The following is a 17,917-nucleotide window of genomic DNA, read 5'->3' as shown; positions in this document are numbered from 1 at the left end:
GGGCTCTGTTTTCCTTCTGCCTGAAGAGCTTTGTCATTTCTCAGAGTGGGGATCTGCTGGTGATGAATTCTCTCCCATCTCTTTTTATGAAAACGAACTTCAACTTCCACTTTTAAGAGATTTCTTCCCCCCTGCTGGATTCAGAATTTTAGGTAGGCAGAGATTTCCCCCTCTTTTGACACTGAAGATTTCATTGCATTGCCTTCTGGCTCCCATAGTTTCTGTTCAGAAATTGGTTGTTATTGTTATGGTGTTTTTGTTTGTTTGGTTGGTTTTGTTTTTCTGAAATAAGTGTGTTATTTTTTGTCTTTGACTGCTTTTAAGATTTCCTTCTTATCTTTGGGTTTTGGCTACTTGACTGTGATGGGCCTGCTGTGGTTTTCTTTGTATTTATCCTGCTTGGATTTTTCTTAGCATCTTAAAATCATAGATTCAAATCTTTTATCACATTTGGAGAATTTCTGGTCATTATTTATTCAGATATTTATTTTGTCCTATTTTCTCTTGTTTCCTAGAATCCATATCTTTTTTTAGATTATATCCCATATCTTTTGAAACTGTTCAATTTTTAGATTATATCCCATATCTTTTGAAACTGTTCAATTTTTTCCGTTTTTTTTAAAGCTTTGTGCATTAGTTTGAATTTTCTATTGACCTGTTGTTTAGTTCACTAATTCTGTGTTCTGCTGTATCCTATCTTTGATAATTCCATCCAAGGAGTTCTTAATTTCATTTGTTATATTTTATAACTCTAGGATATACATTTTATCCTTTTTAAGAGTTCCTCATTCTCTGTTGAAATACTCCCATATTTTCATTCATTCATAGCTTATTTATGCATTTATGCATCTATCTTTCCTATATTTTGAAAATATATAATCATTGTTATTTTGAAAGTCATATCTGCTAATGCCAATGTCTGGATTATCTCTGGGTCTGTTTTTATCGACTATTTTATTTCTTGCTTAAATCCCATTTTCCAGCTTCTTCACATGTCTAGTGATTTTTTTAAAAAAAATTTGTGTTGGACATCATGTAGGATATCCTGTAGAGATCCCTGGTTGTTATCCCCTGGTGGTCAATGTTGAGTGCCTTTTGCTCTGGTGAGCAGTGGAATGATCAGTAGACCAGATCATTCCTATGGAGGTGTATATTAGTTTCGACCCAGCCCTAGGGCCTGATTTTCCTTCTACAGTCTGGACCTTGCTCCTTGGGCATGGCCTTTCGGTGGCAGCAGCTGAGTCCCCTGAACATTCACGAAGGACACCAATTTGGGCTCATCCAGAGCTCTGCCAACCTGGCAGTAGTGTGAGACCTCGGAAGTCTCTTTAGCAATTGGCTACCAGCTTCTCTTCTCTGCTAGGCCTCCGAGGCCCACACTGTGCTGCCCAGCTTAGGATTCAGCTAAGGATCTGATGGGCATTTCCAGGGAGGTACCTGGCTCTCTCCTTTCTGTTACTTTGCTCCACACACCCAGCTATCAAAGCACCTCTGAGCTCCAGCCCCTGAGTCCCCCATTGAGCAGGACCAGCCCTCTCAGCTTGGGTTCCACTCCTGACCATGGGTTTGAAAATGCTGCAGAGAGAAATCCAGGGAGAATACAGAGCTTGCCCTGATGTGCATCCTTTTCCTCAAGGACTGTAGCCCTGCATTGGCTGCCAGCCACTCAGTGCTTGCAAAGAACTGCTTTATGCATTTCCCCAGATTTTGCAGTTGTCCGATCTCAGCTGGTCAGACCTGGCAGAAACTGGACTCTGAGGAGAGGAATATTGAGCTGAGGGTTTCAAGGTGGGAAAGCAGCAGCAGATGAAGAGCTTTTCATGTAGAGGGAGAAGCAAGTGGTCAGGTCTCGAGGCAGGAATGAACCTGGCTCATAGAAAAAAACAGAAAGTAGCCAACATGGCAGGATCACATGGGCAAGGATGGGGTGTAGGGTGAGATGAGGCGAGCTCAGATGGCCTGCAGGCCCCAGTTATGACCCTTTCAAAAGGCAGTGGGAAGCCGCTGGGGGCTTTTAAGCAGGAGAACAATGGGGTTCAATTTCTTTTGTAAAATGATCATTGTCTGCTGTGAGGAAAAGGGCCAGGGGGATGCGGGGGAGCAGTCAAGACAACTTTGCAGTCAAGAAATGATGCCAGGAGATGATGCCAGAGTGGAGGAATTTGGAACTAAAAGAAGGGAGGATTCCAGACAAAAACCAGAGTTGAGGGAAATGAGGTCTGTTGACACACAGGAGGCGGGGAACAGGAAAGCTTCCCCGTTTCATCGTCCCAAGTCACAGACTTGATCATGTTGCTATTTTGCTTAAAATCCTTCTGTCTCTTCCTCTTGTACTTGGTGTGAAATCCCAGTTCCTTCTGGTGAATTCTAATCCAGGCCTATCGCTGTTGGCATCCCACCCTCTGGCCTCTGGCATCCTTTCTCGGCTGTCCTCTACCCCAGCCTCCTCCTGGGAATTGCCGCCCATCCCCGGGGTCTCCTTTTGGTGGGTCAGCACCTCCCAGGGCTGCGGGTTGGGCTCTGTGCAGAGGTGTGCCACCATCTTCATAGCTTGTCGTTGGTCCTGGTGGGAACGTCTACGCCATGGAATCAGCAGATGCTGCCGATGCGCGTGCCCCTCGACCAGCCCAGAGAGCAGTGGTTGTATTTCCACCACTACCCCCCTGGATAGCAGTGGGTGCCTCTGGCTTAGTGCCTCCCGAAGTCACCTGGCCATGCTGTGTCGAATGGCCAATTTCTGTGTTGGTCTCCCCCACCAGAGCACCCCGAGGGCTGCGGGCACTGTGCTCTCAGCCCCAGGAGAACCATGCCGATCATGCCTGTTTGGAGCAAGTGGGTCATGGGGCAATTCACAAGGTGGTGTTGTCCCATGTGGCAGGCAGGGCTGACCCCCACTCCACACGTCCATTCTCTTTAGAACGTACTGGGGGATCCAGTAGAAGGTACTCTTAGGATCCTTGGGGCAAACCCCTCGCCCAAGTCATTGGGGAGGGGATGCAGTGAAGGCACCAGACTTCCCAGAAAGGCCAAGTTGTTTTGCAAGTCTTAGAGCTGGATTTCATGAAACCATCCGGAGCACCCATCTGTTCTTGACAGGACCCAGCCTGTGCATCTCAGGCCCACACTCTGTGCATTTCTATTAATTAGAAGAAAATCACATTCTGCACTCCGATTTCTTTACTAACGAGGGGGAGGCCTCATCAGCTGTGAGGCACGTTGATTCTGTCCTCACATCGGCCTCTCTCTGCTCTCCCAGCAGAATGGCTCGGGCCCCTCCTCCCTGTTCACACCCAGGCCAAGAGCACAAGGCAGAGATGATCTTTGCAGGCCTCAAATGCCCAGGGTGACTGCTTTAAATGAAGGGCAGACTGTCACAGCCAAGGAAGGGAGTGTGAGAAGCCTCTGAGCTTCTGGGCCCCTGCAAACAGAGCCGATGATTGGAGCGCTGTACCTTCATAGACCACCGTAGCATGTGGATAGGTTGCTTAGTGATGCTCAGGGCCTGGGCCCAGAAAATCCCCCTCTGATGGACGATCTCAGGGAAGGACTCTGAGGTCCGTCCAGGAGTTATGTGTAAGGGCATTTGTGGCAGCCTCAATTACAGCAGCAAAGTTTTAGAATGCCCTGAGCATTCAGCATGCCATAGAATGTGTGCTAACAACAGTGTTTTCAACACTATTTCATAATATGGAAAAATGCTCCTGACATGATATTGAGGGAGAAAAGCAGGATACCCAAGGTATAGATGGTCTGTTAAATGTTATATAGAGAAAATGTAGGTGTGTGTCTGTATGTGTATATTAGGTGTCTATGTGTGTATGTGTCTATGGAAGTTAGTAAAAAATAAGACTCTAGAATCCAGAACCACTGGGAGCAGTAGCATCCCTACTATTTCACCACCCCTCCCAGAGCACTAAATCACTTCTCCTTCCCACCTTCCTGCCTCCCAGAAATTCCCCATGACATCCATATGAACACTGCTCATGTCTGACCCCAAAAGAGTGAGAGACCATTTTGTACTGATTTAAGAAAAAGTATTTAGGGGAAAAGGCAGTATCCTCTGTTTTATATAAACGGAGGATACTTTAATGTAATAAGCATCTCATAATTGGATCTGAACCTTAAATTCCATTCATTATACTTTTTTTTAGCAGAGTGGTGCCCGAAATCGATTGAAATAGATCCTGGAATGCCGTGCCATTTTGCATATTTTTGAAAAGATGTGCAAAAGATATATGTATATATATCTGAATATATATATCTCTGAAAATCACATTCTAGAATGTTATTCTATGATTCCCCAGACTCTCCCCAACACCCCCCCCCACTCAGAAACCCCAGCATGGGCCACATGCTCACATGTGCACAGCCATAAAGGCATAGCAAAAAGACTGGGAAAGAATATATGGATAATAACAATGATTATTCTGGCTAATAGGATTTGGGGTGATTTCTCTTCCTTTATTTTCCAAAATTTTTGACTTGAGAAAAAATGAGGGCTGGAAAAAAAATTAAGAAGGAAAACGGGTCGTTTTGTTGGCTAAGACAAATTACCTGGAAGCTAAGCTAAGCTAAGCATTTCAATCGGATGGGTGATTTCCACAGCTGCGGGAGCCCGAGGCGAACCCCCCCACGGAGGACCTGAGGCTGCGCGTGGGGCAGCTCCAGCACCGCGTGCTGACCCTGCGGTGCCAGCTCAGAGACCAGGTGGCCGCCCACCGCCAGCTACAGGCAGCACTTGGGGAAGCCGCCCGCCTCCGGGACCAGCTCCAGGGCGAGGTAGACTCCAGCCACACTTCCTTTCCGGCCTGTAAACGAAATGTGCCCACACTCCAGGAAGGGTTTTTTTTAAGATTTTATTTATTTATTTATTTATTTATTTATTTATTTATTTATTTGTTTGTTTGTTTGTTTGTTTGAGAGAGAGTGACCATGAGTGGGGGATAGGGAAGCAGACTCTCTGCTGAGCAGGGAGCCCAATGCGGGGCTCATTCCTAGGACCCTGAGATCATGACCTGAGCAGAAGGCAGAGGCGTCACTGGCTGAGCCACCCAGGCGCCCCTGCAGGAAGTTTTGAGGATGGAAAAGAGAGTCAGGCAAGATCTCACCATTCCCAGCAGTTTGGCAGTATTTTTGAGATTTCCAGAGTAAAGAGTGGTATGGGGAAAGAAGCGAGACCTGTAGTCCCTCTGCCAGCTAACTTCTGTTCCGTCTGAAACTAGTATACATGAGTTTTTCTAGAAGTCTAACTAGTTTTCAAATGTTACATAAATAAAAGCCCTTCCTCTGTAGGAGTGAAGTGAGAGTGATTTTATAAAAGGGCAGAGAGATCCTTGTCGATGTGAAAGTGTTCCTTATCTTATCTGTGATGATGGAGATATGAAGTTTTGTGGGTGATAAACTTGCACAGAATTTAGTACACACACCCCCACGGGACAAGCAGAACTAGAGAAATCCGAGTAGGATTGGTAGATTGTTACCGATGTAATTGACATTATAGGGTTGTAATATACTATAGTTTTGCAAAATGTTCCCCTTGGGGGAAACAGGAAAAAGATACAAGGGGTTTCTTTGTACTATTTCTTAAAATTTCATGTAGATCTATAGTTACCTCATTTTTTTAATGCAAAAAAAAAATAGTCCTTCTTCCCTTTGACCCCAACCCCTTCTGAACTCCAGCATTTTTTTTTCAACATCTACTCCTGTTCGTGTGGATGTGTATACATTTATGAAACTATACCATACAAAAATATTCTGTGTCTTGATTTTCTCATTTAAAATTTTTTTTAAAGATTTTATTTATTTATTTGACAGAGAAAGAGATAGCGGGAGAGAGCATGAGTGGAGAGGAGAGGGAGAAGCAGGCTCCTTGCTGAGCAGGGAGCATGACATGGGCTCGATCCCAGGACCCTGAGATCATGATCTGAGCTGAAGGCAGATGCCTAACTGACTGAGCCACCCAGGTGCCCTGCTGACTCCCTCATTTAATAGAGAATCTTGGTGATGTTTCCATATCAACACATACAAACTGACCTCATTTTAAAAAAAATCTCCATGTTATTTTTTCATAAAGACCAAACTACAGCTTAATCAGTTCTTTGTTTATGGAAATCCAAATCTGTTTCTTTGCTTTACAAACAAAGCTTAGTGAACATTCCTGTATCTCTTTCTTGGGATATGTTTCTGCTACATATTCAAAGGGTAAAACTCTAACAAAATACTTCCTGGGTCACAGGATATGTATGTAATTAACTTTGATACGTAACAGCAACTAACCCTCCGAAGTGGCTGCATCATTTATGCTCCTGCCAGGAATAAATGAGTGTATGTGTTTGCCTGCACTTGTTACCCCGAATGTTATCACATTTTACATGTTTTTGACAAGCTGATGGATGAAAAACACACCATCAACATTGTGATGTAATCCCTGGCTCCTTTCCCGTGCATTCTTTGTATAATCAGATGCACTATATTTAGAGTTTCATGTCTGTGTTACTTCTTAGACTTTATGCCATATATATATATTTTTTTCACATATATATTTCCCTGTGCAGTAATCTATTGGGTAGATGTGATTTTCACTCACCTGTTGTTGGAGCTATGGTTATTTCTTTCCATTAATTTATATCTTCCTGTTTATATGCAGAGTTCAGAGAACTGGGATTACTGGTCCAGAGTGGGGGTAATGTTGGTTCTTCATACATACTGCAGAGAGCCTTCCCAGTGCTGCACCCACTTCCGAAGCCCAGGCAGTAAACAGGGAATGTTCCTCACCGTGCCCTCAGCCAGCAAGGGAGCTATTACGACTTTTTCCTCCTGTCTATCACTGATCTGTGAAGACTATAATTCCATTTGCACATGTTGTGGTTTTTATTGGATACCATATCCAGTATCTTTTGAAGTCTGTTTTTCATAATTTTCAATGTTTTTTTTCTTTCTGCTCTTCAGTTTGGGTATTTTTTTCTAACCCATCTTCCAGTGAATACTCTCCAGCGGAGTCAGATTTACTCATAAACTCATTTTTGTTCTTAATTCCAGGTATTGTGTTTTGCAGTCCTAGAATTTCCATTTGGTTCTCTCTTTTTTTTTTAAGATTTTATTTATTTGAGAGAAAGTGAGCGAGAGAGAGAGAGAGCGTGCACGCGCACTCAAGCTGGGGGAGCAGCAGACTTCCCACTGAGCAGGGAGCCTGATGCAGGGATCAATTCCAGGACCCTGGGATCGTGACCTGAGCCAAAGGCAAATGCTTAACCAACTAAGCCACCCAGGTGCCCCTCCATTTTGTTCTTCTTAATTTTTATTTTATTTTAGCTCTTTTCCTTTTTGGGGGAGGCAGCGAAAGAGCACAAGCAGGAGGAGGGACAGAGGGAGAGAGAGAATCTCAAGCGGACTTTTTGTTGAGCACAGAGCCCAACATGGGGCTCGGTCTCATAACCCCAAGATCAGGACCTGAGCCAAAATCAAGAGCCAGATGCTTAATTGACTGAACCACCCAGGCATCCCCCTCCCCCGGCCATTTGGTTCTTTTTTTTTTTTTTTTTTTTTTTTGTAGCTTTCCATGCTCTGATGAAATTCTTGTAATATAACAATGGGGCATTTCAACCACAGTTACCTGAAGGTTGGTCTCCGACAGCTCTATTCCCCACCCCCGGCAGCACGGACAGAGGCCCCAGCCTCTCCACGACTCACCGATGCTCACTGCCACGTGTTTGGTGATGACCGTCTCAGTGGGCATCAGGTGTTAGCTCCGTGTGCTTTGGTTTGTCTTTCCCCGGTGGCCGATGGTGATGAGCCTTTTCACGTGTTTACTGGCCGCTCATCTATCTTCCACTGGAGAAACCACCCTTCAGTTCTTTTGTCCATTTTGCAACTGGGTGGGTTTTGTCTTTGTTGTTGAGACGGAAGAGTTTGTGTATGTTCTGGATCCGAGTCCCGTATTAGATATGTGGTTGGCAAATATCTCCTCCCATCTGTTGTCTTTTCACTTTCTTCTCTTTCACTATTTCATTGCAAATGCCCCAGCACACAGTGCACAGCAGTGCATTCACACTGTTTCCTAAACCGAAGCCGAGGGGAGGTTGAATCCGAGCCTGCAAATATTATTGAGTGCCTTTTGAATAGAAGACAGTCTGCTGGGAGTTGGCATTTTACACTTTGAGTACACTCAGAAAGGTATGCCAGAAGAGCTGTATAGGAACGTTCGTTGAAGCCTCGTTTGTAAAGCAGAGAAACAATATACATTTTCATAAGGAATCGGCTCAAAAGATGATATTTCAGCCTCATGCTGAAATAATATGCAAGATTGTAAAAGGATATGATCTGTTTGTATGTATTGACATAGAAATAACCCCCCGATTGTAAATTAAATGACAAAACCGAGATATAAACCATTTGCAGAGTGTAGCTTCGTATGTGTATATACTGACGTAGAGCCATTTTGGATGTGAAGAGGCAGGGTTGAGGCCTGCGTGAGAGGTCAGAAGAGGTTGGGAAGAGGAAGGAGGATTTTGTTTGTGTAGCTTTCTCGTTCTGACTATGGAGGGAACAAGAGGGGGATGGAGAAGAACTTCTAGAACAGCTGTCTTATTCTGTCTTAGGATTTTGTGGGTCAGCAGTTCAGACAGGACTTGGCTGGGCAATTGTGCTCCACAAAGCATCAGAGGGGATGACTCGCTGGTTTTCAGCTGGGTGTGGGGCTCAGCCAGAAGGTCCAAAGTGGCTTTACTCACGTGTGCGTGCCAGTCATAATGGTTTATATTCAGTGAGCGTTAACTGGATGTTCCAAGCACTTTACAGGAAAACAATTCATGGAGTCCTCGCTCTAGTCCTCCCTAATTGGGTAGGTGCTAATATTACCCCCACTTTACAGATGAGAAGGCTGAGGCAGAAAGAGAAGTGATGTGTACAGGGTCACAGTTCTAGTGAGTGCCTGAGCCAGGATTGGGACCCAGGGCATCTGGCTCAGATACCCGGAGGTTTAACATGACACCCCAAAACTCTGGCATTTCTTCAAGGGGAATGCGGGGACGCCTCCTTCCTGAAGGAAGATGCAACCAAGCTGGTCCCACAGCTGCAGTCTGGCAGAGCTCAGAGCATCCTTCCTCATCTGATCTTGCAGAGCTGGAGTGGGAAAGGTCCCTGTGCCTCACTGAGAAGCCCCTGTGGGAAAAGAGGGGACTAGAGCCAACCTCTCTGAGCCCAGCTCGCCTGGGGAGACGCTGGCTGTTCAACGGAGGCACAGCATTCTCACACCTGTCGGTTCTCTTTCAGCTTAATGAGCTTCAGAAAAAGCAACACGAGGCAAATTTCGCTGTGGCTCCTTTGAAGGTAATATGCCTATGAGATCAATATGAAATGTCTCTTTCAAACAAATAGAGCTCGTATTTTCCCCATTCTAGATGTTTAGTCCATCTTTATTATTAAAAGAAAAAACTGGAGAGAAGAGACATATCACCCCCAAATTCCCATTTGAATCTAGTGTTTTCGTGTATTTTCTACAGTATACTTACATGTGTCTGAGATCCCACCACACCTACATGTCTGTGTCCTGCTTTTCCTGCCTGAGAATAATCCAGAAGGGCTATCCTTGTCTGTCCTGGGCCCCGAGTTTGCTGTTCATGCTGGAGAACAAAGCATGAGATGCCGCGGTTCGTAAAGCCGCCGGGCCCTCGCTCCGTGGTCAGGTCCGTCTGTCCATCCTCCCTGCTCCCACCGTCTTTTGCATTGTTGTAGATACTGTGATGCACATGTTTTATTAGAAAGGTTTTCCCCACATAGCCAGACGTGTCTTTAGGACAGATTCCCAGAAGTGGCCTTACTGGCCCAAATGGTCTTTGCCATTCAGACATGTCGTTTGTTAGAGATGACACATTTCACCTCCAATATGGCAGCTGGATTTGGGAAGCGGACCTGGAGGGTCAGCCCTTTCTGTCCAGTCTCTGGGCAGGGTGCAGAGCACACTGACTCACTAGCCCTACCCATGCTGGGGCCTCGGTTTCCTTAGATGTTAACTCAGAAATGTGAGTTATGCAATCCCTCAGACCCTTCTCCCTCTCAGCGTTCCCAAGTCTGTCGGAGGCTCAGGTCTACAGCTGTGATGGTCATTCCCACTCACAGCTTGTTTGGACACCCCGTGGATGTCAGCGGTGGAAATGTCCACTCTAACGCCCTATGACAACGTGAAGCTTCCATGCTCTGCCCTCTCGTTTTTATCATTTCCTTATACCTTTTACTTAAACGAGGACCGTAATCCCTTGTAAACTATGAAGGCTGACATATGCCAGGGACTCCACAGTTTGTTCTAAGGTCCACAAGCAACATGTCAGGAAAGGGGAGCATTAGCCCCACTTTACAGATGGGGAACACTGAGGCTCACAGAGGAGGTGACCTGCCGATAGTCGCACAGAGCTGCTTGGTAGCAGAGCCATGATTTGAACCCAGCTCTGTCTGATGCCAAAGGCTCCCCTCAGCCACATGGTCCCTCCAGGAGGTCAGGTTCATGAAGAGCCCAGTAGAGTCACCGTCACCATCAACAAGGCGTCCTTTCTCTGGGGGGAGCTGCACATACAATGTTCAGCTGACGCTGGCCGAATGCACGAGGCCCTGATGTTTTGGGGTGGTGAGATCCAGGGGACCCAGGGAGCCCCACCAGGTGCTCTGAGAGCCCCAGCCTCCAAGTCAGACCCTCCCCCTCCTGCCCTGCCTGCCTGCCGGTACTGGGCACCCAAGTACTGCTGCCTAGGGGATGTGCCCAAGCATCTGGGCAGGAAGTCCTGGCAAGAAAGGACCCTCACCTCCTCCTCTGACAGAGCAAAGGGCACACCAGGAGAGAAGGAGACTCACCCAGGGCCACCCTTGAATGATGAGAGTCTGTCACCCCCTCCAGACATGCACAGATGCAGAGGTCATTTCATGGTGGGAGGGTCACTCACTCATACCATTCGTGTAACAAATCCCTCCCAAGGGCCATGCTGTGCCCAACAATGGCCCAGTGATGGTGCAGGGATCCAGGGCGATGTAGTCCTTGACCTTGAGGAGCTCCCAGGCTATGTGGGAGACAGACCCACAAATATAAAAATCAACTGTCGGGATAGGAGGAGGCTGGGAGCCAGGCACAGAGGGACACAAGCCCCTTTTATCCTGGTGCCCTTAATGATGCCCGTTGTACAGATGAGCAAGTCAGGGTGTAGAGATGAGCTTGGTCACAGAGCTGGTCAGTGGAGGCATCCACACTCTTGACTCCCTGATCCTCAACCCCATATCCAGAGGGCAGTGGGGAGCCTCTGAGGGAGGGGTACAGCAGTGTGCCCTTGTTTTCAAAGCAGGTTCGGCTTCTGGGCACAAGGAGGAATTGCAGTGAGGGGGCTGAGTGAAGGCAGTGCTGGGGGTGCAGAGCGGGAACCTGATGCCCCAAGCCCAGCTCAGCCGACCAGCCCCCGAGTGTGCCCTGCATCCACAGACCCACCTGGCTGTGCCTCCGCTCCCACCCTTCCAGGCCAAGCTGGCTTCCCTGGTCCAGAAGTGCCGCGAGAGGAACCTCCTGATTGAGCACCTACTGCAGGAGCTGCACAGACACGGGGTGGAGAATCGGCGGCTGTCCGAGACGGCGCACGGCATGGTGGCCGACGTGGCACTGGCCCAGTACGCGGCCGCCTTCCTGGCTCCGGAGCTCCCAGAGGTAGTTTCCACAGACAGCGCCGTCCCTCTTCCGGCAGGAGCTGTGGACATGAGCTTCCTGTCCACCTGCCTGACCTGAACTGTCCCTCCCTCCCTCTGTCCACTGACCTGACCCAGAACGTGCCCGAGACTCGTGCTCTGTGCTTGCACCTGTGCCCCCCCGCCGGTGCAGGAAGGTGACCTGGGCGTCCTTACCCTTCAAGTGCTTACAACCCAGTGCCGGAGTCAGACATGCAAACAGCATCAGTTTAGTATCCTGCAAGCACCGGGTGTTTCTTTCCTCAGGTGGTTCTTTCACATGTGCCCCAGGGCCTTAGCACTCACCTCGTCCCCTGCCAGGATTCTTGTCTGTCCCGAAGCCTCCTACCCATCCTTCAAGACGCAGTTCAAGTGTGACCTTGGTCCGGGGAGCCTTCCCTGAGTCCCACAGACCACAGAGTTAGCCAGATCCTCTGTCCTCCATGGCACGTCGGAGGGATTTTCCCCTGCTATTGTGGGAGCTTTGTCAGCACCCCTCTGTTGGGGCCGGAGCGGCTCCATAACCATCTCTGTCTCCCTAGTGCCAGGCACAGAGAAGCTGCTCAGGGAATACTTGTTGAATGAATGGAATCAGGAATTAATTGAATGAGGATCTCCTCTCCTAACAGTCATCCAAAGAGGAAACTGAGGCCCAGAGTGGTTGGAAGGCTCACTCAAGGTCACATAGCCCCCAGGCAGTGTGGATGGTCATGGATACCAGTTCTCACCCAGGTCTGGCCCTGAACAGTGGCACCCGGGGTCTGTGTGCATGGTACGGCGGGTGCTCAGGCCAGGCCGCCTCCCACCGTCCTCACACACAGGCAGGCACACAGCCTCATTCCTGGGGACCAGCCAGCAACACCCGCACCAAACACAGCTCCTGATGGTGTGAGGGCGAAAAGCAGCTCCTGCTATAGACACAGCCGGCCCTGTTTCAAACACTCCCGCTCTGCAGCTTAGCTCCAGCTCTGCTCCTCCACTCCTCAGCCCTTCCCAGCCCAGCTCTGCAAGGCCCGCCTTCTCTGTCCCTTCCATTTCCCCACAGCCATCAGAGGCCATCTGGTCCCAGTCACCACACAGCCCAGGAGGCGGAGGCCTGGAGGCCAAGGGGTCTGCTCAGGGCTGCATGGTGACTTGGTTCAGAGACAGAATTTGAATCCAGAGTCCTAGACTCCCAGTCCAGTGCTAATCTCTTTGCGTGAATGGTACAAGGCTCTTCAGAGCCAACAAAGGGCCGAGGAAAGAAGTTAGCAGCTTGTTGAGGTGCTTGGCACAGTCTCTGTGTTGACTGAGGCAGGAGGGAAAGCAAAGTTCCAGGGTGTGGGATGCAGTAGGTATCAGGTGGGAGGGCCAGCTGGCTGTGTGCTGAGGGGGCATCATAGCAGTGAGAGCCCCATCCTCCAAGGGCTGCTCTGAAGCTAGAACTGAAATGTTCGCTGGGATTGGATAAGCTGACTTATAATGACCAAATTCACAGAGACTGATGTATAAACCTGAACGCTCATTTATCAATTTCCCGAGAGAACTAGAGAACTAGAGCAGGCTGATGTACTGGATGGATGGATGAAAAAATGCCAGCATGAATTCTTCCCCTAAATGGTGGAGTTGTCTGGAAAGTCAAGTTCATTCATTCATTCCTTATACATTTGTTAGTCACTGAATGTTTATAATCAGAAGGTCCTTCTGGACACTGGGATGAGAACAGGGAGAATTAATGGTATTGTCAGCCTGATTCATTCATTTCCTGTAAGGATGTGCTCCTGGGCCTGGATGTGCCTCCCGCTGGGCCAGGGCGTCTCCCCGAGACCTGTTGAAAGCCATGGCCAGTTATAAGCTCCTACTAGTCTAAGGTGGCTTTGAATCTGCCCTGACTTGTTTTGCATTATTTTACAATTTTGGTCTCCAAGAACACCCCCCTTTTCATAATGGGGGGCTCACTGTTCCCCTTGCAAACCACAAAATCCACAGATGCTTCCTGAGCACCTACTGCTCCACCAGGCCTGGTGCCGAGCACTGGGCAGAAATGGTGATGCAGACAGAACATGGGCAAGACTCTTACATGCTCGGAGCTTCAGTTTTCCCATCTGTAAAATGGGAACAGTACAACCTATGTGGCAGAGTTGACCTGAAGACAGATAATCTGTTAAGCACCCCGTAGAGGGAGTCCCACTGGGTAGGAACCTGGTCCTAGTGTGGGCAGTTGTCAAGAGGGTGTGCCCTGGCATCAGGGAGCGCCACGGCTGTCTAGCTGTATGGCCTCGGGGGCGACACTTTTATATATGTGTAAGTGTCACCCTCACAGTGCGGGTACTTTCCCATGTGCTTCATGGAGCTCACTCAGGAGGTCCCCCGCCCCGGGGAAGGTGCCTCATTATCCCTTCCCCAGCTGGGAAACCTGAGGCTCAGAGTTTCTAAGTCTGGCTCAAATACACACATCTCTGAGTAGCTTTCTAGCTCGGCCTTCTCTGTGTGAAGCTGCTTGGCTGAGCTGAGCTGGGATTTGACCCCGGCAGGGGGCTTCTGGGCCCAGCCACGGCAGTCACGAGCCTGTAGGTTGCGGGGTGCAGTGGGTGCATGTGCGCTTTTGGGAGTCTGGGCAGCAGCGCAGGGTCTGGCACATTCCACATCCTCAGTGATTCGGTCCCTCGTGTGGCTGGAAGACCGACCCTCAGCGTGCAGCCATAGGCAGTGATGTGTCTGAGAAACCAAGAGTGTTGCAGCAGGCTGGCTGTGGGGGTGGGTGCTGAGGGCAGCAGGGGTGGGAGACTGGAGTGTGTGGGAGGTCACCGGTGCTTCACTCTGAGTGGGTGGGGAGCCAGTGCTGGTGTTGGAGCGGGGTCCCTGTGCTTCGGGAAGGCAGATCCAGCAGGTGTACAGCTAGGCCGGGCTGCAGGGGCCACGCAGGCCATGTATGTGGCAGCTCGTCTAGTTCGCCAGCCAGTGGCTTGGGCTGTGAGGACCGAGGGCCAGGCAGCCGAGCAGAGCCTTGGGGTCACCAAGGCCCTCATGGTGGTGGTGGCAGCTCCTCCTGCTGGCTGCTGGGCACTGACTCTCATTGCAGAGAGCACAGATGGTTCCCAATGGACGCTGTGGGCCTGGCTTGTAGCCTGGGGGCCCTACCCAGCTGGCTGGGGAGACACGGGTGGGCTTGGGTGGGACGTACCGGAGCTGGGGGAGCACCGAGGCCGGGCAGCTGGCCTGGCCTACGTGCCAGGTGAGGCCTTGCACAAACATCCCTGGGAGGGCCTGGACCCTGGAGGCTCAGGTCGTCTGGCCTCTGCTCTTGGGAGGAGACCCACGCTGACCACAGATGTCCGAGGGGGGACAGGCCACCGCTTGTTTATTCCCTGGGCATGGTGATGATGGCCAAGACTCAGTCTTCCCCCGTGCCAGCACGTTCCATGGTTAGCTCACCTCGTCCTCCCAAAGCCCGCTTTATCGGGGAGGAACCGAGGCTCAGAGCAGTCCAACATCTGGCCAGGGTCCCACCTGGGCTGGCAGGAGGGGTTCAGGGCTGTGTCGTCCACACTCCTGCCCTTGGAGGAGGGCACTCACGCCTGCAGCAGCTCACTCGGGTCAGAAGCACCTCCCGCCAAGCTGCTTTTCTCGCCCTGGTGGGGCGGGTGATAGACGACAAGCCTCGGTTCTCTGGGCACCTGTGCCTTCCCCTCTGGGCCGTGTCTGAGTTTCTTAGTCGGCTCAGGCAGCTGTAACAGAACCCCGCAGGTGGGGGCTTAAACCACAGGCATTCGTTTCTCACAGCTCTGGAGCCTGGAAGTCAGAGATGAGGGTGCAGGCGTGGACGGGGCTGGTCGGGGGGTCACCTGGACCGCAGCCTTGGGAAGATGGAGGCGACTGGCAGGGTGCTCATTTCCCTTTCTCCTGCCCTTCTCATTCCTCTTCCCTCTGCCTTCTGGAAAAAGCTTGCATTCCTGTGGGTATTGTCCACGAGATCTATATATATGGGCCTTCAGAAACGGGTCTCACCTTAAAAAGAAGCAACGAGTCTCAGAGCCCTAAACTCCCCTAATTCATTAAGTCGACCCCAAGCCTGGGCCTCCAAGGATCCAGGCAATTATTTTCTCTTTAGCTTTTGCCTTTTATGAAGTTTAGAATATTCCTCCAGAAGTTTATACACAGAGAGAGCCAGGGGAGCAGAGCGTGTAGGGCAAATCTTTGTCCGCCACCCTGTGTGGAACATCTAGTAGACATCCATTCTCGTTGTATTCCACAAAACCCCGTGGGGAGCATAGTAGGGTGCCCATTCTACAGATGGACAGGGCGAGGCTCGGGGAGTTCCACTAACTTGGCCAGGACGTGGAGTTGGTAAGCGGCAGAACCAGGATCCAGCCCGTGAGTGCCTGGCTCTGAGCCCCTCCAGGCTGGTGGGATACACCAGGAGCAGGAAGCAGAAGAGGACCCCTAGAACCCCAATCACATGCCCAAGGCAGTGCCACCTGGAAACCAGTTGAATGGATCTGAGGCTGCCCTGGATACGAAGGTCAAGGAAACCTCATTTTCCTGCTGAAGGCGTCTACATTGAATGAGACACACTCTAAAGCCTGGTGCAAGGGGAATCATGCATTTGGGGCACTGGCAGTGAGCAGAGGAGAGAGACTTGATGGGAAGAGGCTTCCTGGAGGAGGAGGCACACATGCCAGACCTGGAAGGATATAGACGGGTTGTGATAGTTGGAAGGATGGAGAGAATGTGCTCTGAGCCCAGAGACCTGCATGCAGGAGGGCACGGGGGTGTGAACAGTGAAGGTGCTGGAAGACTCGAGGTGTCCCGGGGGATTTAAGCACCGAGCGCTAAGAAGAGGCAGTGAGCGTGCCACGTGCAGAAGGTCCAGTAAGCGTGCTGTAGATTATGGTGGAGCCAGAGTCTGTGCCCTTGTGCATTAGTTTCTGGATTCGTCCATCCCCTTTGCAGGGGACAAACAGCCTGGGTGTCACAGCACAGCACAGGGAGGGGTTTTGGGAGAGGCAGGTGGCTGAACTCTGCCAGGTGGAGTCAGGCAAGACTTCACACAGCCAGGGGCACTTGAATGAGGTCATGACATACACACAGATGTTCACCAAAGCAAGAGAGAGAACAAGAGAGAGCGCCAGGGTCTTCAGGCAAGGGGCCAGTTGATGTGAATGCTTGGTGGACATGGTGATGGGGAAGGAGGTATCCCAGTGACATGGCACGCAGGGCCCCGACCCCACCAGAAACACCCACCAGGAAGCACACTCCGGGCCGCTGGTCTGGAATCGGACTTTCCTTAAAGGCCAGCACTGATCTTGTGGATTCAGCCAGGTTGCCATTGCCACACCACCTCTTCCAGACCCTGTGTGGTCGTGGGATCCAGGAGGACCACCACCCAGTCGATGGGGCACGGGGGATGCGAGTTCAAGCCCGACCTGAATTCCTGGGCAACTGAGCCAGGGATCCCAGGGGCAGCTCAGCGATTAGCTGTTGCAAGGTGTTGGCAGGACCTCCGTGGAGAAAGAATATTTCTCTTGGAAACTCTGCCATCCAGCCGCCCTTAGTTTTTCCACTTTTAACAGCAGTTTCTAAAACACATTAATCACAGGCTCCGTTTGGAGAATTAATTTGGGTAAAGGAAATGTAATCATTTTCCTGCACCTGTATTCCCTCAGAGGAAATCCTCCTCCTTTGTGGGTCGTGGGCAGAGGAAGGACGGGTGGATCTGGCCAGGGAATGTGCTTTCTGCAGGGAGGGGTGAGTTGCCTGCTTCGTTCCAGTTGCGGCCGCCTGCGTGAGGCTTTTTCTCCTGTGCCATGCAGAGTAACTGCTGAGATGTCTTTTCTTCCAGACCAGCCACCATCTGGATGTCGAGTCTGAGAAGGCAGCCGTTGAAAGAGGTCAGTACGGTATTCAATTAGGAATATCTGTGTGCTCAGACACGGTCCAAGCCAGCAGGACGATCTGAGAGGTGGGCCAGGGTCAAGTGCAGGTGGTGAGGAACAGGACCCCGCTTTCTCCCTCCTCCTTCCTGACTTGGCCCTGCCTTCTCACTCCCAACATAAGCAGAACACAGTAGGGAAAAATTCGGTCTCTGCAGAAGTGGCCGAACTCCTCAGCCCTGTAGTTTCACTCCTGGAAATTCATCCTAAGTAAATAATTCTCTGTGTGGTGTATTCATGTCAGAGCATTTCTAATAATGAAAAACTGGTGGGGGGGGGCATCCAGCATTGTTAATTAACTCATAGACTCA

The 17,917-nt window shown here is 50.0% G+C and overlaps 1 protein-coding gene across 2 annotated transcripts in view; it reads left to right on the top strand.

Annotated features, from left to right (window-relative positions):
* C8H4orf50 (chromosome 8 C4orf50 homolog) overlaps positions 1-17,917 on the top strand; it is a 45,708-nt gene that overhangs the window by 22,199 nt on the left and 5,592 nt on the right. For both annotated transcript variants that reach the window (XM_087863932.1, XM_087863931.1), the window contains 4 exons: positions 4,606-4,779; positions 9,271-9,327; positions 11,495-11,677; positions 17,516-17,564. In XM_087863932.1, coding sequence (XP_087720058.1) covers positions 4,606-4,779; positions 9,271-9,327; positions 11,495-11,677; positions 17,516-17,564 — 463 coding nt within the window. The remainder of the gene's footprint in view (positions 1-4,605; positions 4,780-9,270; positions 9,328-11,494; positions 11,678-17,515; positions 17,565-17,917) is intronic.

This window comes from Ursus americanus, chromosome 8 (assembly GCF_024610735.1).
Source record: "Ursus americanus isolate L20-20 chromosome 8, mUrsAme1.1.p, whole genome shotgun sequence".
NCBI classification, from domain to species: Eukaryota; Metazoa; Chordata; class Mammalia; order Carnivora; family Ursidae; genus Ursus; species Ursus americanus.
This window is presented reverse-complemented; position numbering and strand designations above follow the sequence as displayed.